The following is a 22873-nucleotide window of genomic DNA, read 5'->3' on the forward strand; positions in this document are numbered from 1 at the left end:
TTGGCTCAATTTAGCTGCACAATAGACATTCCTATCAGTCAAATGCATGCTAACCCTAATTTGATTTTTATTTTCTCTGCATTTTTATAATGTAATTATTATGAAATTTGTGTATGCAAATATTATTAATGGTGTTACTCTTTGCTTGCAGAGCTTTCCACTAGGTAGGGTTGCAAATGTTTATCTCATCCTAGAGGCCCCCTGTCAGTCTTATTCATTTATTATAATCATGGCTTTTTTTGTCATAGAACGCTCAGAACAGCATTCCGGCACCTTTTTTTCCATGGGTTTTCAAAGTTTAATTAAATTTTTTAAATTTTTCTTTTTCTCCGCGGTGCTGCTACAGTGCAGCACCGCATCTTAGTGTCTGTCCTTCTTCCGGCTCCGGTAGCGTTGTAACGTAACGACGCTGCAAGTGAGAGGAACCGCGATCAAGCAGAGAAGCGAGACAAGAAGTATAGAAGGTAAGTACAGACTACAGAAAGCGGGGGAGGGGGCGCAGAAAGAGAGGGCTACAGAAAAATTAGAGGGCAGAAAGAGGGCTACAGAAAAACGAGCGGAGCAGAAAGAAAGGGCTACACACCTTTTTTCTTACAAAAAACACTGATTATAATACTTTAACAATACAGTAATTTGGGTGCATAGACAAGTGACAAAGGATGGTTATAATATAATTAGAAGTAGTGCATGATTTAATTTGGGTGTGGCTGGGATCCAGCAATTAGAAAATATGACAGGTAGCAAGCAAATATGTGGCAGAAACAACTCTCTAAGTTTTCAGATAGCAAAGCAATAAAACTGGGTACACACTACACTGTTTTTGACCAATAAACGGCTGAATCAGCCGACATACGACCACTCGTTCAAAAATCGGGTCAGTGTGTACAGTGACACGATGGTCGAAAGTCTGCCAAAATGGACGATTGTCGCCTCATTTGGTTGGTCGCACCGTTTAATATTTTCATTCCAATCTCGTTTCCGTTGTGTAGTGTATATAAACTTCCGACCGATCCACAACAGTGAGTACGAAATTACAGTCATTGCTCACGACAACATGGCTGTAAAAAGTCGCTAAAGGGACGTCCGCTCTTCCCTTTATCGTTCTAAACAAGGCTAGTGTGTATGCAGTCCGTGGACCGAGCGATCGGACCATCGATCGCATGTAAAATCGCTCGGCATAAAAAGTTGGTCGAAATTTCTGTAGTGTGTACCCAGCTTAACATAATAGAATGTTTAACATATGCTTTCCCCTGTACCAGGTACACTAAATAAAAGTAATGTTTGAGGTTAGAGTGCTTTTTATTGTTTCAGTTCTTGATAAATTGATAAATTGACAACATCCACGTTTGTATTACACATCTCAAAACTGTCCTTCACGCCGCAAAAAAGTACCAGTATTTTATTTTGAATTTAATTTTCAGCTTCCTACCTCTTTCTCATCTGGAGATAATGATCAAAACAAAAAAAAAACATTGTTTGGAATTACATTCATGGTCAGGTTAACAGTGGATCGCCACAGTGTTTACAGCCACAGTACTTTCATATTGGGACACCACAATGTGTGACAATAGATGTTATGGTCTCCAGTCTGTAAGTTTCTATCCTCTGACCTGAGAGTCATGTGGGTTATAATCAAATATATCTGTGTAATATTATATGTTAGTCTTATAATTCCTTGCCCTGCAATATTAAAAATATATCATATAGTCAAAACTTGTTACCCAATAAGTATTACTTATATTTGAACATCAATAATATATTTAATTTTGTAGATTTGTTAAAATTCATTAATTCAAGCTAAACCATGGATCCTAGAGCAGACCATCACATTTTATTTGGGTAAGAATTCCCTACTTTGAAGCATTTGTCCTTTACTAACTATGAACTGAAGTTTTTACTAACAGTTAGTTAATCAGTGATTAAGTACACAAGCTGGATATTCCCACAATGAAATCACAGACATAAATAGCACAAGGCAAAGATAGTCACTGTTTTATGTGTGTGAACATTCAGTACCTTTGAGGCTTTGGGAAATTAAATAAATCAGATATATTGCTTATATAACAGCCCAGATACTTACAGGAGAATAGAAATCCTTAACAAGGACTGACTAAACAGTCCCAAAATCTATCTCAGGATCAGATAACTGTCATTCATCTCACTCAATTAATCATTTAATTTAGATCGGTTTGCAAGGAGGAACACTTTTTTTTCTATACACCTACCTAATATATGGTGGTCATGCTAAAATGATACATAGTATTCCAAGTGGCAATGCATTCAAAAATAACAATTTAATGTGACAGATTTGTAGCAAGACAGATAGACTCTTCCTCATTACTTTTGGAGAGAGGAAAATTTCTGTTACTGGACCACATCAAACTAGACAAATCTTGTCTATACTGATGGTTGGAACCTCCAAATGTAGTTTTATTTGGGTAAATCTGATCACTATAATGATTTATGTAAAGACATAGATAATGTTTCTTGATGTTAACATCAGAAAACAAAATGCAGAATAGCTGAATTAACTGTACAATGTTGAACTTGATTCATGTGTGTTATATCGATCCCTTAAGCAGATAGGGCAGACTTAATAGCAGATGGAGCAAACTTAACTGAGAGATTGAGAGATGGCGATGGAGCAGACTGCTGCACATGGAGCAGATTTAATTGCGTACTTACCAACTTTTGTATTTGGCGTCCGTGAGCCTCCCGAAGGAAGTGGGCGTGTGGGGACGGGGCTCCGAAAATCATGTCATTTTGGACGTAATGACGCAAACGAGTCATTTTACAACGGGGAGCGGGGCAAAATTTTGGACCTAATTCTGCTCACTTCCCTAGGAAGTGGGCAGATGCGGGGCATTGCCATACTCTCCTGGGAGTCTGGGAGACTCACCCAAAATGCGGGAGTCTCCCGGACATCCAGGGAGAGTTGGCAAGTACGCTTAATTGAGAGATGGAGATGAAGCAGACTGCTACAGATGGAGCAGACTTAATTGAGAGATGGAACAGACTGTGGCAGATGGAGCAGACTTAATTAAGAGATGTAGATAGAGCAGACTTAATTGAGAGATGTAGATGGAGCAGACTGCTGCAGATGGAGCACACTTAATTGAGAGACTGCAGCAGATGGAGCAGACTTAATCACACACTCTGTTCAATTAAGTCACACGTCTCAAAATGTTAGAACACATCATAGGCTACAATTGTTTTTTCAGTCAAAAAGGTGTTTTATTGATCTATCTTATTTCGAACCCAAAATAGGAGCTGCAATAAAGGCTGCTCTATCCAAAGCTGTGTACACACTAAAGGTTTTTCTCCCAACTATCGGGCAGAGTATGATAAACAACCGTCAGGTTCAATATCGCATCAGTGTCTATGCGCCAACGATCATCTTCATTAAGTATACATTTAATTTGCACACGTGTGTCATAAATAACTGTACGCAACAAATTAGAATAAGCAGGCAGTGTATGACAACACATCTGCTTTTTAAACTTCAATAAGTTTGCATAAAATGTTGACAAATCACAGCATTTCCAAGCTTTAGTTAAATCCAATCTAATACAACAAGCAACAAAAGAGACATCTTATCTAAAAAGAAAAAAGCATTTCTGCGAGGGCTTAGTCAGTCTGTTTGCGTTTCCCTTTCTGATCTGATGATTAGCCAAACAAATAGCTGGATAATTCCAGGGTAATGCTCACTTCATTGCATCCCTTAGACAAGCACTTCCTGTAGATTACACAGCATCAGGCACATGCCAGCATCCAGGGTTTGCAAAATATACAACCAATGAGCCATGTGGGCAGCAAACCCTGCATTATCATCACAGGGCAATGAGCAGGGCACTGATATTTGTTAGTATATATTGCAGTTGTCAACTAATGTATATTGCAAATCATACTGTATAAACAGCAGTTTCAACAGTTTTCCACTGCTAGGTCAATTCCAAAACAGAAAACGTGTTAAATGTCTCTCTTGTAACATTTCAGGGAGCATTTTGCCATAAAAAGTGTTTTTAAATGTAGCAGTTCCCTTTTGTTTATATATTGAGCATGATCTGTACATACAGTACATTGCTGGATGTCTTCTCCAGTATATTCAAAACTACAGTATCTTCTCCCCACACCATTCACTATTATTATTAAGGAGTTTTGTCAGACAAGGTAAAACTAGTACTTCAGTGTGATCCTTTTGTCGGTCCACATATAATCAATAAACAGGATCAACCACAAGCATTATATTATCACACTGTTAGTTGAATATTTGACAGAAATAGCTAATCAAAAGTACACAAGAAATGAGAACCATTACTGAAAAATAACATACATTCTTTTCACTTTAATTCCAGGATATACGCAGTCTTGTAGAAGGACAGTGATAAAACACAAGGTCGCTCACTGAATGTGCTATTTGGGAGGAATTCAATTGACAGCGTTGAATAACACAGCCCGCAAACTATTACCGTTGCTATGGTAAAAGTATGCATTATTTCCGTTAGTACGGCAATTTCAATGCTGATTTTTGCTCGCAGCTCTGTGAGCCGTGAGCAGAAATCCGCATTTAAATGACCGTATTAAGGGTAATAGTAAGCGGACCGCATTATTTTCAAGCATAACGCTGTCAATTGATTTCCTCCCCTTGAGTATAATGCACAAAACTCTAAGGTGACTTGTAATATCTTTATTATGGAGTCTATTATCTATATAACAGATTTGTTGTAACAGTGATCATAATCCTGAATAATGTGGTGATGTCACTATTCATAATTTACAATTTACAATTTACAGTTTATAATAATAAACAATCTAAACTATAGTAGAATATTACAATTATTAGAGCATTGTATTTGTAACTGGACTTTTATACATTAAACCAGTGGTTCCCAAACTGGGATCTCACAGGGGTGCTGCGGCCAGGGTCGGTGGTAAGAAAGGTTGGGGACCACTTGGTAATTATTTTGGCTTAGCGATGCCTTGAAAAAATGATGGAGACCCTAAGGGTGCCTTGAACTTAGAAAGTTTGGGATCTACTGCATTAAACTGAGAAAAAAAAGAGCCACAACTCAGCTCCACCACAAGTTGTGTGCACATTAATAACTGATAGCTATGAGTTTGATTCATTATTATTGATGAACTTGGTATCTCATTGGTAAGTCTGTGACTGTTTTATATATATAGACCTGTAGTCTTCATGTTTTAAGGCAGACTGTCTTCAGTACCAGTGATCTGTTTGTGTTGTACTTACTTCTCTTGTGTCTCCTCCCCTTCACAACCTTGCTGCTGTCTGCAATATCCATCAAGATCAAGACAAGCACAGTGAACAGTCCAAACTGCATAGTAACTCTCCAGCACTGAGTGCATGCAAAGCCGGCTGATTGGAGGGAGTCTGTGCCACCCTTGTGGTTGTTTCAGTATCTGCTGGGTCTGATCACAAATACAAGTCTGTACATGCCTGGTACAGGACCATCTCTGTAAACCATATCATCAGCTTTATGAAATTCAGGTGGCAGGTGACATAATTCCTCTGACATCCTGAGCTTGGATCAAGTCCAATTGGGATTGACACTGGAAGTACTACATGGATTAAAGCCTCTAGAGTCTTCTGGGGCCACCTGTACAGAACACAACATATTAACCTTATTATTAAAGCAGATAAGTTATTTTTTTTAACAGAGAGTTCACTTCTATTACAATCTATATTTTTAAACAGTAACAATTCCACATTTCAAGTAAGAAAAACGATACAAAAAAAACATATTGTCATTAAGCTTCTGTATCGTTAACTGCCATTCAGGACTACGGAGAAGATATATATATATATATATATATATATATATATATATATATATATATATATATATAAAAAGGAACTTTCTACTGCAGGTTTACACTCCACAACTTACATATTGTATCATATGTGGAGCAGAGACATAACGGACAGGTGTATATATAATAAGGCACTCAAACAGTTTTTAAGAGGGAAGGGTTGTTTAAAGAAATGACAATTTGGCTATATTGGATAGTAATGTAATGATATTGAACTGCTGCATACAGAGCATGAGGAATATAAACAAGGGCACATTTCTATGACACTAGTGTAGCCCTTGATTTCCTCAAGTTGTGCAAGGTGTAATGAAAAACTCACTTAAAGATTGCAACATGGAACTGGAGAATCTGTGAAAGTGAAATCAAAATTATAAATCAAACAGTAAATAAAATAAATATAAATAAATATAAATGTTGTCAGCCTTTATATATAATAACCATGACCTATTGTCGTCAATACATTTTTTTATTTATCCAGTAGATGTCACTTTAGGGCAATAATGCAAGTTTACTGTCAGGGATTGCAAAGGGTGTTGAATACTGCTAATCCTGGGAGATGTTTCAGAACAATAGATAGTCTTTATCATTATTTTTGTTATAAGCGGGAAGATACCATATAATGACTTTTAGCTGGCTACTTGCAGGTAACTGTAATTAATTCAGATCCATTTACCAGGGCCCACTGTCAAGTGAAAATAAAATATATATAGTATAGTACCATGTTTACATCATAACTACACTATAACCCACAATATGGACTTATTAGTTAATGGTTTTGCCATGTTTACATTGTACCAAAAACATAATAGTGACCAACTTAAGTTTTGAGCCCACTGGGATGCCCTGTAATAATGTGAATGGCAAAACAGGGTTCGGGGGCAGTAACGAAATAAACATCTCACTGGTTTACTAAACTTAGATAGGGAATTGCTTTGGTTCAGCCAGTCAGAGAAACTCTAATGTGACATCCAGAGTTGCTTGAAACCAACACCGCTAGATTGTTAGATAGACAAGTTTAGTATAGTTGTATTTATTTTATACATTCTTTTTTTCCCCTTTAAACATATTGCATCGTATGATTGCATTCTATGAGTTTTCTGTTAGCTGTGCTCTAGGTTTCCAGTTCACAGAGTATAGTAAATTCCCGTAATCCATGGGGCATTTAACCCAGCAATGTGAATGTGGTGTGATAGTAAGATATTATTTTACAAGTGTGAAACAGATTTTCACCCTTTAGTATGCAGAAACCTCCGTTGTTAAGACTCTGAAATTCAATAAATCAGCAAAGCCACCAATTTATAACTTAATATTGAAGTGTCTTTTACATTTTTATCAATATATTCAGTATATGCTTATTAAAACTAAATGTATAGTTAACACATAGCTTATTTGACACGTCAGCGCTTTATCCCCCTCTTTGACTAATATACAGGGCACAAACAGCCCCAGTCTGCCACTAATACAGAAGAGTAAGATTTTGATGTGTTTCATGGAGCATGTTTGGCAGTGTGATGTTCTGGCAATACCATGTTTGAGTTCTGCTTTTGCTTCTTCATTCCATAGAATGACATTATGCACTGTGTTTGTAAATTCAAACTCTGTCTAAGGACTATGATGGGCAACTCATTCTGCTGTGTGGTGTGGTTGGAGTAGGACTTACAGCCAATATATATATCACATCTCTTTTGAAAATTGTGCTCTCATCTCTAGCCACTAACCCAAGGGAAAAAAAAGTAGTTCAGCACAAAACATAAAATAAATCACACCCTCCAACTATACATTTTTCGCAAACTAACAAAAAAAGGCATCCATTTTAAAAAATCTATGGGGGAATTCAATTCTGCCGCTAGCAACGCAGCGCTAAATCTATTACTGTTAATACATTAATTTTAACCCTGCTTTCTGCTCACAACTCCCTGAGCCGCAAGCAAAAAGCCTGTCACGATTTGCACTCTGCAGCTGCTGTCTGCAGTGACTATTGGATTTGGTATACTTTCCACTTGTAGTACCCACCAAAGGGGCCACTGTGCTACTTGATTATTCTCCTTGATCACTGGGAGTGGTTTCAGCTGCATGAGGCCTATTTATACCTGCCTGCTTCATACAGTCTGGGCCAGATCATCAGGTCATTCTGAGGAGCATTCCCTGTGCTCAGCTTCTATCTGCTATCTGGACTCCTGCATATTTCTTCGTTGAATTCTACTATTTGCTGTTACCTGTGTCCTGGACTCCTGCATCTTCAACCATTATACCTGGTACTTGTAGTTCTACGCTGCCTGTTGAAATCCACTATTTGCTGTTACCTGTGTCCTGGACTCCTGCATATTTCTTCGTTGAAATCCACTATTTGCTGTTACCTGTGTCCTGGACTCCTGCATATTTCTTCGTTGAATTCTACTATTTGCTGTTACCTGTGTCCTGGACTCCTGCATCTTCAACCATTATACCTGGTACTTGTAGTTCTACGCTGCCTGTTGAAATCCACTATTTGCTGTTACCTGTGTCCTGGACTCCTGCATATTTCTTCGTTGAAATCTACTATTTGCTGTTACCTGTGTCCTGGACTCCTGCATCTTCAACCATTATACCTGGTACTTGTAGTCCTACGCTGCCTGTTGAAATCCACTATTTGCTGTTACCTGTGTCCTGGACTCCTGCATCTTTAACCATTATACCTGGTACTTGTAGTTCTATGCTGCCTGTTGAAATCTACTATTGCAGTTACCTGTTTCTCATCTGCACTTTGAACTGTCTCATGAGTTACCTTGTCATCTCTGTTTATTAATAAACTTATTATAACCACTTATCTCCTCTCCGTGGTCATACCTGGGAAATCCTGACAGTATGATCTGGCCATAAAACCAAGCCTGCTGCTGCACGGCTTTCATCTCTTTTGGAAAGGATTTCCAGGGAAGTGACTTACTCCGTTTTCAACATTAAGACCATGGCTGCTATTTCCTCAGAAAATTCCCTGTTCCAGTTGCTCCAAGTGGACATTCTTCAACTTCGCACTCAAATAGCGCAAGTATCTTCCTTGCTGAACCAAGTGCTTAAGCAACTTCCAGTTTCCACCCCTAATACATCCTGCTGTAAGGAGTCTAACTATGCTGCTAACATTTCATTACCAAATTTGTCTGCCTTTGACTCTCTGCAAGCAGTACCTCCCAATATTCCTGTAACAAATTCCAGGTTTTCAGGTGCTCCACGCCCTCACCTGACCGAAGAGGAGCGATGGCGCAGGATGACCTACAAACTGTGTCTTTACTGTGCCAGTGATGTACATTTTTTACAGGATTGCCCGCTCCGTAGACTCCGACCATCTTCAACCTCTATCTCCAGCTCTAAATTACAAGCTTCTGTCTTCATTCCAGACATGTTATCTGCTCCCATGAGAACCCAGGTTCCCCAGTTCAACCCAGAGGGGGCGCTGCCCTTAAAGTCTGCTCCAGAGGGGGCGCTGCCCTTAAAGTCTGCTCCAGAGGGGGCGCTGCCCTTAAAGTCTGCTCCAGAGGGGGCGCTGCCCTTAAAGTCTGCTCCAGAGGGGGCGCTGCCCTTAAAGTCTGCTCCAGAGGGGGCGCTGCCCTTAAAGTCTGCTCCAGAGGGGGCGCTGCCCTTAAAGACTTCTCCAGAGGAGGCGCTGCCCTTCCAGTCAGCTCCAGAGGGGGCGCTGCCCTTCCAGTCTTCTCCAGAGGGGGCGCTGCCCTTCCAGTCTTCTCCAGAGGGGGCGCTGCCCTTCCAGTCTGCTCCAGAGGGGGCGCTGCCCTTCCAGTCTGCTCCAGAGGGGGCGCTGCCCTTCCAGTCTGCTCCAGAGGGGGCGCTGCCCTTCCAGTCTGCTCCAGAGGGGGCGCTGCCCTTCCAGTCTGCTCCAGAGGGGGCGCTGCCCTTCCAGTCTGCTCCAGAGGGGGCGCTGCCCTTCCAGTCCGCTCCAGAGGGGGCGCTGCCCTTCCAGTCCGCTCCAGAGGGGGCGCTGCCCTTCCAGTCCGCTCCAGAGGGGGCGCTGCCCTTCCAGTCCGCTCCAGAGGGGGCGCTGCCCTTCCAGTCCGCTCCAGAGGGGGCGCTGCCCTTCCAGTCCGCTCCAGAGGGGGTCCTGTCCCTCCAGGCCGCTCCAGAGTTGCCAGTCCATGCGGTCCAGCCCGAGTTGCCAGTCCATGCGGTCCAGCCCGAGTTGCCAGTCCATGCGGTCCAGCCCGAGTTGCCAGTCCATGCGGTCCAGCCCGAGTTGCCAGTCCATGCGGTCCAGCCCGAGTTGCCAGTCCATGCGGTCCAGCCCGAGTTGCCAGTCCATGCGGTCCAGCCCGAGTTGCCAGTCCATGCGGTCCAGCCCGAGTTGCCAGTCCATGCGGTCCAGCCCGAGTTGCCAGTCCATGCGGTCCAGCCCGAGTTGCCAGTCCATGCGGTTCAGCCCGAGTTCCCACTTGGTGCTGTCTGCCCTCAGGCTTCTCAAAGTGCTGTCTGCCCTCAGGCTTCTCAAAGTGCTGTCTGCCCTCAGGCTTCTCAAAGTGCTGTCTGCCCTCAGGCTTCTCAAAGTGCTGTCTGCCCTCAGGCTTCTCAAAGTGCTGTCCCTGCCAGGCCTGCCGCCCAGTCCGGGCCTGCTCCCAAGTCTGCCGCCCAATCCGGGCGCCCTGCCAAGTCATCTGCCCAGTATGGATTGTCTTCTGCCAAGGGGGTCCTACACAAGTCCCTAGGGATGTATGTTCAACCCGAACTGGCCGAGTCTCATGCTAATTCGAATTCATCTTCTGTTCAAGTCTTCCAACCACCTACCTTCAATGGGGATATTCAGCAATTTCGTGCTCTTATTAAATTCTGTATATCCTATTTTCCCTCTGTATCTAACCTCCTTGATACTCAACGAAAGCAAGTGTTTTACATGTTGGCCAACTTTACAGGGGAAGCTTTGGAATGGGCAGAGCCCTTAATTGAAATTCAAGATCCCATTCTGTCTGATTTACAACTTTTTACTGAGGCCGTGATCAAAGAATTTACACCAGCACTTGCTCTTCTCACTCCCAGTGCTTCATCTATGCCACATGTTCTATCTCCAGCTACTCCCACTTTGAGATTATCGTTTTCTTCACTCCATTTCCAGCAACCCTCTAAAAACCATAAAAAGAAAGTGAAGAGGAAGAAGAAGGAAGATTCTCCTGGATCTCAACTCCCTTGTGGTGTGGTTTCTATACCCTTCCCGTCCTTGCATGAAGACTTCTCAAATACATGCCCAATTCTGGACTATGACCTCTGACTTTTCTGACCATTTCTAGTATTTGGGCGTCTGGAATCCGCCCTTTAAGGAGGGGGTACTGTCACGATTTGCACTCTGCAGCTGCTGTCTGCAGTGACTATTGGATTTGGTATACTTTCCACTTGTAGTACCCACCAAAGGGGCCACTGTGCTACTTGATTATTCTCCTTGATCACTGGGAGTGGTTTCAGCTGCATGAGGCCTATTTATACCTGCCTGCTTCATACAGTCTGGGCCAGATCATCAGGTCATTCTGAGGAGCATTCCCTGTGCTCAGCTTCTATCTGCTATCTGGACTCCTGCATATTTCTTCGTTGAATTCTACTATTTGCTGTTACCTGTGTCCTGGACTCCTGCATCTTCAACCATTATACCTGGTACTTGTAGTTCTACGCTGCCTGTTGAAATCCACTATTTGCTGTTACCTGTGTCCTGGACTCCTGCATATTTCTTCGTTGAAATCCACTATTTGCTGTTACCTGTGTCCTGGACTCCTGCATATTTCTTCGTTGAATTCTACTATTTGCTGTTACCTGTGTCCTGGACTCCTGCATCTTCAACCATTATACCTGGTACTTGTAGTTCTACGCTGCCTGTTGAAATCCACTATTTGCTGTTACCTGTGTCCTGGACTCCTGCATATTTCTTCGTTGAAATCTACTATTTGCTGTTACCTGTGTCCTGGACTCCTGCATCTTCAACCATTATACCTGGTACTTGTAGTCCTACGCTGCCTGTTGAAATCCACTATTTGCTGTTACCTGTGTCCTGGACTCCTGCATCTTTAACCATTATACCTGGTACTTGTAGTTCTATGCTGCCTGTTGAAATCTACTATTGCAGTTACCTGTTTCTCATCTGCACTTTGAACTGTCTCATGAGTTACCTTGTCATCTCTGTTTATTAATAAACTTATTATAACCACTTATCTCCTCTCCGTGGTCATACCTGGGAAATCCTGACAAAGCCAACGTTGAAATTACCTTATTAACGGTAATTACGCACACTATTACCGTAACATTGGTAATAGCGAGCAGGCCGCATTGTTTTTTACGGTAATGCGGCCAATTCCCTCTATGTATATTGTATCTATTTACACATGTGGAAGTGATGACCTGATATTTTCTAGTGATTTAAATCAGTTTTTTCAATCTCAGCCTCAACAGATTCAGAGCTGTAACAATGAGCTCTGTGTAAGCAAAAAACATTCTTTTGGAATTATTGGAAATTAATAATGGAAATGCTTTGCACCAACTGACAGTATGTGATGAGTAGTAAGGCAAAGCAAGTGATAAACGTATATGGAACAGCATATATTGTTAATAACAGGGAGTAAAGTCTGTGACTAAGAAATCAGGATATATGATGGATTTTCACGGAAGTATGACTAGCCCTGACCACAACGCAACGTCCAATATCTAATTATCTTTCTGACTATCCACAGCTGTTCTAACTTTCTGGCTTTCATAATTCATGACAATACAGATTACGCTGCTCACAATATTTCAAAATAAAATAATCATTTTTCCGAGTTTACTTCACCCTTAATTTTTCTGCACTTCACGGTATACAATAACTATAAATGTCTGCAAGTGACCATGTTTACAAATACTGGGAGTAAGTGGATTAGAGCTGAAAGCATGGGGATGAAAATATGAGGGTGGTGAATAGCGTATTTTATTATTTTTCATTTTTGTCATAATCCAGATCTCTCCGAAATCTATTGAACTATCATCAATGAAATGCAGTAAAGAATCAGTTTGAGTGCCTCTTGTTTAGCCATCACTTGTGGTAGTACTCTAACGTCCTAGTGATGTAACAAATGGCATCACTAGGTTTCCAATGCATCCCTAATGCAGGAGAGCAAGTTTGTAACCCCTTTATTTATCTATTTTTACATGTTTAAATGTCTGATTTATTAATCAGATAAAAGCATTTCCTTGAGTTTGGATCTTTATTAGCTCTTAGTATGCTCTTAACAGCACTGTGTATTTTGAGAGATCCAGGTGGAAGGTTTGAGAGATCCAGGTGGAAGGCTGTGTCTGTCCAATTTTTACATTTCTATTTATATTAATTGTTTTAAAGGTGTTTTCACCTTAAATGAAGTCATATAAATGTCACCACACACACACACACACACACACACACACACACACACACACTCTGTTGAGGGTCACTTCTTTGGGATTTGTTCAGTTCAGCAAGGCTCTGTAACTAAATTTATAGAGAATTCTATAAGGGTAAGGGTCATTTGGAGATTCATTTAAGGTTATAGTCCCTTTACTTTTAGTTCCATTTAATAAATACAATTTGGTGCCCTTTTTTTGTAGAGAATAAACATTCACTTCAGATTACTTAGTCCAGGTGCCCTATGACCCATATTTTAACATCTGCTCACATAAATAGTATGATCACTATGAAATAGAGGGGTGAAATACAAGGGTAAATCCATAACTGTCCACTCTCCTGGGAGAGTGGAAAAAACTCCTGAATTCCGGGTAGGTCTCCTGTGCTCTCGAGACAGCAGGCAATTCTCCCGTAACCTGCCCAAAGAAAGCCTAAGTGATGGAATTCGCTGTGAATCGAGGATCTGCGACAAAATTTGGTGGGCCAAAATGACGTAATTCACCCCGTCTGCCAACTTCCGCCCACTCATCAGCACACGCCCCCTCGTGAAATCTCCAAGAGGGCAACAATAGAAAGTTGGCAACTACGGGTAAAACACAGCTTTGCAGGGTCTCATGGCAAGGTTTGGGGAGGGCTACACTCTCAGAAGAGCAGAACAGGGGTATTAGGAGGGTGGACAGGAATTGATTGCCCCCCCCTTACTTCCCAGCCCTGTGATGGTCGCACCTCCTGTACTGCCAGTAGTTTCACCACTGATGAGATAGCTATCCTCTATTCCTGCAGTTTATATAGTTTGTTCTTGGAAATTAAACAGATATTGCCTATGTCATCTAGTGTCAGGCTAGGTAGTAATGTATATATAGTATGCAGGTATTATTTATTGATCTTTTACTTTCTCCAGTAAAATTTACACACAATCTTAATGCTTATTAAACCTGTTTAATAAAATGATGTAAGTTGAACTGCACGCACAGATTCTAAGTGTTTACCTTGTATCAAGTTGCCTGCAATGCTCAGAAGCATTAACACTGTAAAATACAATTAAGCTCAATGAAAATGCAAAGTACATAGTACACTGTGCTGGAAGGAAGCTGTGAAATAAGTTAGTGAACTCGCTTCTAAGTTCTAATGCTTTGTCAAAGCGAGGACAAAGTACAAGGTTTTATTTATGCTGTTAACTAGTTTTGTTTTTCAATGTCCATGTGTGCAAGCCCTAACAGCTTGTCCACACAGGTGTTTTCAATTTTTCTTTAACTTCAGTATTTCTTTAAAATGCTACTAGCATCTAAGAGCATTTTTATTGATAATTTTACAGAATTCAAGGGGATGACATGAGATGCAGACACCTTTTTTTTTACACAGAGAAGCGGCATTGTCAACGCTAAAATCACTAAAATACTCCCAAAAAAAGTGGATGAGTGTTTGGATGAACATTACATTTAACTTCTGTTTCCATCATGCTTGGCTGCTTGATTATTGTTTGTTTAAAAATTAACTAAGAATTGGTTCATAGTTTAAGTTGTCCACTTGATAACTGCCTATTCAAAAAGACACCATTGTCCACTGTCCATAGAATAAGTGAAGAGGTCTATGTACTTTATGATCTCTAATATTCCAAGGGATTTCATAGTGTGTATTACATCATTTGTGTAAGGCCATTACATTTGTGGTATATTTCACGCATTTATGAAAGGGTGTAAAATGCTAATTCAAGAGAGTTCTTCTACATTATGTTGCTTGCTAGTTTTGTAGGTATTGTAAGTCATTACTACTAAAGCTGCTCGCCACATGGAATATGTTAGATGGATAGCAGCAGCACTGGTTACTAGCACAGCAAGCTTTATATTCCTCACATTTCCAGGAAAATGCCTGCACAATTGAAACTTCGACAACTGAAACTTTAACCTAATGTGTATTAGGAAATGTGTTTGAGTCTTGCAGCATTCACCCTGTGGGCGTCCTTTTAAATTGTTCTCAATATCAGATAATTAAAATGCATTAATGGATAGTGAAGTAAATGATATATTTATATGTAACTGCATAGATCTAACATGCTGCCTGCTCCATCTCCTAGTTCAATACTGAAAAATATAAATAGAGTGACAGAGGGTGCAGAATCTCTCACGTTCATCTCTCTGGAATGTTCAAGAAAAGGACAAAGAATACCCAGGCATCTAAGGGCTCTTACTCAATGCTGGTTATACATTTATTTATTGACATATTATGCAGCAAATTACAGTATAGAGGAGCTTACAGTCTATATACCTACCACATGGATTAATTTTGGGAGGAGCCAATTAAACTACCAGTTAAGATTTTGGAATGTGGAAGGAAGTTGGAGATACTGGAACAATCCCACACAAACATGAGAGAACATACAAATGGCATAGAAATAGGGTCCTTGTTGGAATCGAACCCATGACCCAAGCACTGCGAGTCTGCAATGCTAACCACTGTGACATACTTCCAACAGCGGTATTTTATCCCTGCTGCTTGCTTTCACCAGGAGGTGGTGGTAGTCAAAATAGTGATCAACAGATCCAATGCTGGAGGAAGTAGGCTACATATTTTTATTGTCCTGTGTTTAAAATCAGTACCACAGTGCAATTCCCACAGTGAGCTATTGATTCTCCAGGGAAACAGTAGGTGCCAGCAGGTATAGTCAGTATGTTTTTTACAAGTTATTTCAGATTGGCAAAAAGGCAATCAATCTTGTGCATGAATTGAGCCACTGATTCATATGTGGGGTTTCTAAATTATCTTTTATAATCCCTAAACTCCTTGCTGTGTAAGGTTCCTAAAATGATTGAGTATTTATTTTAACATTTATTATAATGTATTTACTTAGTGCAATCATAATACGCTGAGCTGTACAAAGAATATGTAATCATTCACATCAGTCCTAGCCCTATTGGAGCTTACAATCTAAATTCCTTACAACACACTCACACTCACAGGCTAGGGTCCATTTTATCAAAAGAAAATTACTATAACTGTATGTTTTTGGACTGTGGAAGGAAGCCCACACACACACAGGGAGAAAAGACAAACTGCACACAGGTAGAACCTAGGTTAATCTCCAAAGCTGTGCTGTGAGATAACAATGCTAACCACTGTGGCACCATGCTACCAGGAATAAAAAAACTTCTATGGCTGAGTTATTTGTCTTAAGCATTTTGGTCGCACTGCCTCAATAGTTTGCCCACGTTTACAAATTATTATTAGACTATGAAACAATACTTGTCAATGGATATAGCCTATAATTTGTGTCGCTTGACTTCATTGATTGCAAAGCCAAGTTCTACACTCCCACTGAGGAACAGAGGATGCTGTCCCCACCTCCCACCTGCTAAGGTATGTTGCAGAGGAGAAGCAGGACTGACCCATTTTCGAGAGGGGTGGGGCCCTGCCTAGGGTGCCCGCAGTGCATGGGCAATAAGTATCAGTCTGTGTGTCAGTCATTGCCACTGGTAGTCCATGTGTAAATGTGAGTCTGTGTGTCAATGTGGATCTGTCATGTTTTTTTTAAATGAAAACTTGTGTCTATACATGATATGTTGACTAAAGGTCAACATATCATGTTCATAGATAAACTGTAACTGTCAACTCAACAACGTCTTTGGCAATTGTCTACTAACCGCACTGTGTTCCTTGATGTCCTTTGATTCCTATCCAACACAATCAGAAGGAAACCATTCTCAGCAGGAGAGCATAGGGTCTGGTACAACTACCCAATCAATTCCAGGAAAAATCTTAACATGCGTCACTCCAAGAATGACTTAACAACAGATTCTTTAATGCTAACATTTGGACACTTAACTGTGGTTCTCGTCTCTTACCCTTGTTCATTTTTGTAACTATATTGAAAAACATTCACACTTTTAACTCAGTGCTATCACTTGTTTCTATCATTAATTATAGAGAAACATTTGCTGCTTTCGTTGGCATTAGATTGGTATCAAATTAAGATTTCTATGTTTTCATATACATTTAAATTATATTAGGGAGACTGTTACTTTATAGAAGAGCTAGATCACATTATTAGATCAAATACAAGAAGTCACAATTTAATACTTGTTTTTCATATACTTATGTTTGGGTTTATCCAATGGTAACTCGCTAACCAATAATGTTGAATGTGGTGATGGCAGCAGCAACTGTGCACCAGGGCACAAAAAGATTTAGCTACACTGCAGCAGTAAGCACCATTTTTTTTAAATTTCATTCTACAATTTAAATCTATATTTATACTGAGAAAAAAACACACATATTTGCTGTGATCACATACTAATTTCTATTTGAGCAACCTGTCTCAAGGACCCCTAATAATTAAATAATAATTAAATTCCATACACAGATATAATTGACTTTACATGGCATTCACTCCATGCAAAATAAGAAATTTCCCTTCTAACATTTTATAATACATGTACTGTATGTTTTCTATAATATACCGTATTTATATTATGTAGTTGAAATAATGAAAAAAACTTAGTTTTAATTGTATTGTGCTTATTATATGTCCTAGCTCTACAGTAGTTTTTAACAGTACTAGATTTTCTTAACCAAGTTTAATAAACCAATAGTTTTTAGTATATAAATGCAACGTATTTATAAAAATATAAGTGTATTGTTTCAATACAATAGAATTTGACTATGGAAGCATTTGTGAAGGTTTTAATAGATACATTTATTATCCACCCCCTCCTGCTACAAACTCTTCTCTCTCTCGGCCTTTCTGGTTCTGTCCATGCCTGGTTCACCTCATACCTTGCTAACCGCTCTTTCTCTGTATCCACGTCTGGTTCTTCCTCCACCCCCTCCCCTCTCCCTGTTGGAGTCCCTCAGGGCTCTGTTCTTGGCCCTTTACTCTTTTCGCTCTACACTTCCTCCCTTGGCGCTCTCATCTCCTCTTTCGGTCTTCAATATCACCTCTATGCTGACGACATTCAACTCTACATATCTTCTCTTGTTCTTTCCTCCTCCCTCCTCACTCGTGTATCTGACTGCCTCTCAGCCATCACCTCCTGGATGTCCTCGCGCTTTCTTAAAATTAACATCTCTAAAACCAAACTCACTGTCTTTCCCCCACCTAGACTCCCTTCCCACCATGACCTCTCTATCGTTGTTAACAACTCCACCATCTCCTCTGTCACCCAACTCCGCTGCCTTGGGGTCACTCTTGACTCCTCTCTCTCTTTTGCCCCCCACATTCAATCCCTCGCCCAAGCCTGTCGCTTCCAACTCCGCAACATTGCCCGCATCCGTCCCTTCCTCTCTCAGGATGCCACCAAAACTATCATAATATCATACACGCACTCATCATCTCCTGCCTTGATTACTGCAACCTCCTCCTTACTGGCCTCCCCCACTCCCACCTCACACCCCTCCACTCTATACTCAATGCTGCTGCTAGACTCATCTTCCTTTCACGCCGCTTCTCCTCTGCCTCTCCTCTCTGCCTTGCATTACACTGGCTCCCTTTCCCCTACAGAATCCTTTTCAAACTCCTTACCACCACGTACAAGGCTCTCTCTCAGTCTACGGCCCCTTATATCTCTAACCTACTCTCCATTCACACTCCTGCCCGCTCCCTACGCTCAGCTAATGATCGCCGCCTCTCCTCCACTCTTATTACCACTTCCCACTCCAGAATCCATGACTTCTCCTGTGCTGCCCCCCTTCACTGGAACGACCTCCCTCGCTCCATCCGTCTCTCTCCTAATCTGTGCTCCTTCAAACGAGCACTCAAAACTCACCTATTCCTCAAAGCGTACAAACCTTCTACCTAACCCCGCATCTCCTCCTAACGTTCTATCCTCTCTCCTCCCGGTCCTTCTCCCCACACTTCAACTTCCTTCAATTGTGTCTGGTTCGTTTCACCCACCCTTAGGATGTAAGCTCGAATGAGCAGGGCCTTCTTTCCTCTTGTCTCAACACCTGTTCTTCTACTCCACCTCTACTGCATTAACCTGCCTGGAGTTTCTTAAGCATTGGTATTTTTGTTTATTGTTCTGTACTGTCTCACCCTGTATAGTCTACTGTTTGCTTTGTGTACGGCGCTGCGGAAATCTTGTGGCGCCTAACAAATAAATGATAATAATAATAATAATAATACATTTAGAAACTATATGATAAAAACTACCTCTTTTGGGACTGATATACAGTAATTTGATTTGCATCAGTGTAAAAATGTAGTCTTAGCTGAATTGAATCTGCCTAATTATATCTATTAAAATTATTGCATTGGTTTATAGTGGATACTTAGGAGGTGCCTAATGTGTCCCAAATGTCAATCCAAAATGCTGGCGTATAAGGGCTTTATATGCTGAGAAAAATATAAATAACTGCAATACCATACTGTCTATTGGTGCCAAAAATAGACAGTAAAGCAATGTTTTGACATGTGACATGGACTTTCACAGAAATATGGCAGCAATCATAGGGGCATATTCAATTGTTAGTTTTCCGCGCCGCGGAAAAACTAGTACCGTCAATACGATAATTATGTAGCTGGATTTCAGCTCGCGGCTCAGGGAGCTGCGAGCTGAAATCCAGCGAGTAAATTACCGTATTGACTGTTTTTCCGTGCACGATTACCGTAATAACGGTAATCGTGCGAGGACCGCGAGATTTTCGGCGGTTCCGCCGAGAATTGAATATGCCCCATACAGTCTTTGTTTTTTCTCTGACTAATCAATACTGTTCTGACATCTATGTCTAGCCATAGAACTGCAATTTGAAAACAATCATTACCTGAAAGCATAATAATTATTATTTTGATGCTGTACGAAGGGTTCATATTCTATGAGTCATTGCCCAAAATATGGGTTATCAAGCTATTTAGGATAGATCTCCTCATTGTCTCTTTGCAAACCCACTGTATACTGCAAACTAATAAACAGATTATTAATAATGTTTAAATATGAGTAGCAGGTAGAAGTCAAGTATTTCATTTTTTATTTTGTACAATAATATATTTAATTTCTAAACAGCAAAAAAGTAATTCAACGGATTTACATTATTACCGAAAAAATGAAAGGTTCCCAAAGCTGATTCATAGACACATTGGATTCTGGCCAAAAATAATAGGTTAAGAACCACAAGTTTTAAAGCCATTTTTTTTTTCATGTTTTCATGTGACTGTGAGGGATGTATAAAATACGTAAGCCTAGTTCACTCTAGCTGTGGAAAACAAAAGAAATCTGTTTAAAGCATGTAGTGTTTAGAAAAACAATAAAAAAATCAGTGAAAAAACACTGCAAATTTTGCCACAGACCAATGTGTTGTATGGAAAATTACCAAGTAAGGGGAATTTTAGACTAAATTAACCTATAATTTACACTAATACATCTTAATCAAGGATGCAGAAAACATAAGATCTTCTTACGGTGTCTTCAAAGGCTTTTTTAATAATACCAGAAATATGCCTTTCAGTCTTTTTGTCAGCTGAAACTATTTATATGAGAACGTCTATTTACTTAGTAGGATTCGCTGACCTCATAAAGACACGTACACTTTAACAAAAGAGTTAAACAATTTCATGAACCAAGGGCATAATTATAGCCATAGCAACCTATGCAGCTGCTAGGGGGCTTGAATACATAGGGGGACAAACAGAAAGCATTGGGCTCCCTAGGGTCCACCCACACTGCTTAAGACTAGAGATGTTCACTGACCCCCGTGTTTTGGTTTTGGATTATCTGGATTTACTTTGTGTTTTGGTTTTGGTTTTGGCAAAACCGACCTTGCGTGTTTTGGTTTTGGATCTGTATTTTTAAGAAAAAATAGCTAAAATGTGCTAAAATCACACAATTTCGCTCTTTTCTTGTTCCTTCATTATTATTAACCTCAATAACACTAATTTCCAGTCATTTCCAGTCAATTTTGACCACCTCACAGGTCACAATGTTATTTTCATCCACTCTCGGACAAAGACCGCAGCAAGCTGGCTGGATGCTAAGCGTAAGAGCAACAACACAAATACACAGCAGTTCATAGCATATCTAGGAAACATTGCCACACAGCAGTGGCAGAATAGAAAAGTGGTGCAAGATGGAACTGTCCTAGGGCCCTCCCATCCATCCTTATGTAAGATATTGAAAAGGACATGTACAGTTTAAGAAACCAAGCACTCCAGCGACAAGCAGTGCCATTTATGTGGCTGAAGTGCTTGGTCCCCACAAAACAAGCTACCAATAGCTTAGCTGCCTTAAGCCTAACAGTGCTGTTAATAAACTCTACATTAATAGACCATGTTGCAACTTTAATATCCTTCTCCTCTGTGGATACTTCCCTCTCATCCCTGAAGAACTACCAAACTTACGTAGACACAGGAATAGATATTACAACTGAAGTGGCATCAAACAGACTGTGACACGGAACATGTGGGCAGCATGGATTCTGTCATGTTGGAATATGGTGCATTTAACAGAGATTTAAACCAATATATAGACGCAGTGGAGGAGACGTACTTAAGTTAAAACGTGACGCCCCCGGATGATATCTCGGATTTAAGAGAGCTTGTACACGAGAGATACACTGCGCTTCAGAAGAATAAAACAGAGAACAATAAATATGCACAGGCAGGAAGATAAATATGTACAGTTTAAAGAACAGCTAAAAGACCTCAGAAAACAAACGGGTGTGTCAATGGCCCCATGCACACTAAGCTTTGGAAGATGAAGACGAGGAGATCGCTATCACCCTGAGCACACGGCCGGTACAGTGAAACTGAGAATGGCTCATGAAATCAGTTATGGTTCATTTTTATCACTCCACCCGTTCCTTGGATAACTGTGATAATTCTACAGCTAATACATGGCGACTAGCGCTGACTCCCCCGGGTTGCGTGCATTTATCAGACCAAGACCAATCCAGGGTGCCCCGATAGGTTGGAGATGGTGACCCCAGTGAAAAACAAAGTATGTGGTCACACGTACGAGAGAGAAGCAATAGAAAGGATGATTGAAAACAATCTTCAGAAAGGTAAAACCGACAAATGTTGTGCTGAGTCATTTGCATCAGCAATGGGTGTCTTTGATTTTTGCAAAGCACACCACAGTATATAGCACATGTAGGTAACATTGGCACACAGCGGTAGCTGAAAGGAAAAGTGATGCAAGATGGAATTGTCCTTGGGCCCTCCCACCCACCCTTATGTTGGATCTTAAAAAGGACATGCACACTTTAGCAAACCAAGCACTTCAGCGGCAAGGAGTGCCCCTTTGTGGCTGATGTGCTTGGTTTGTTTGGGCCCCCAAAAAACAAGGTAACAATGGGCTTAAGGCACCTAAGGTAACCTTAATCTGCACTCTTTTCCTCTTTTCAAGACACATGATAATGTGCCTTATATTGATTTTAAAATGTCTTCATCAATTATGCTTACTCATTGCTGTCTATCCTTAGTGGAATAATAAAGATTTAGATTATAATATAAACTTTAATGCCTTGACGTGTGCCTTTTATGTGGTATTCTTTTGTAGATTTTGGTTATGTTCATCGGCTACAGTAGCTTCATTTTTCTCCTCTTTCACTGAACTAGGGACAGGAAGTTAAATAATGTGAGTCTCTTATTGGCTACTACTGTTCAGTTTCCTGTATTCCACGTAGCTCCAATAGACTGCTGGAGATCAGAGGCATGGAAAGAAAGCAGCTATCAGTTGATAGGTT

General features: G+C 40.6%; 1 protein-coding gene across 1 annotated transcript in view; it reads right to left on the reverse strand.

Annotated features, from left to right (window-relative positions):
• RSPO1 (R-spondin 1) overlaps positions 1–22873 on the reverse strand; it is a 103147-nt gene that overhangs the window by 32822 nt on the left and 47452 nt on the right. The window contains exon 2 of the mRNA XM_075198097.1: positions 5252–5618. Within this exon, the coding sequence (XP_075054198.1) occupies positions 5252–5342 (91 nt within the window). The 5' untranslated portion in view covers positions 5343–5618. The remainder of the gene's footprint in view (positions 1–5251; positions 5619–22873) is intronic.

The sequence above is a fragment of the Mixophyes fleayi genome, chromosome 2 (assembly GCF_038048845.1).
Source record: "Mixophyes fleayi isolate aMixFle1 chromosome 2, aMixFle1.hap1, whole genome shotgun sequence".
Classification (NCBI taxonomy): domain Eukaryota; kingdom Metazoa; phylum Chordata; class Amphibia; order Anura; family Limnodynastidae; genus Mixophyes; species Mixophyes fleayi.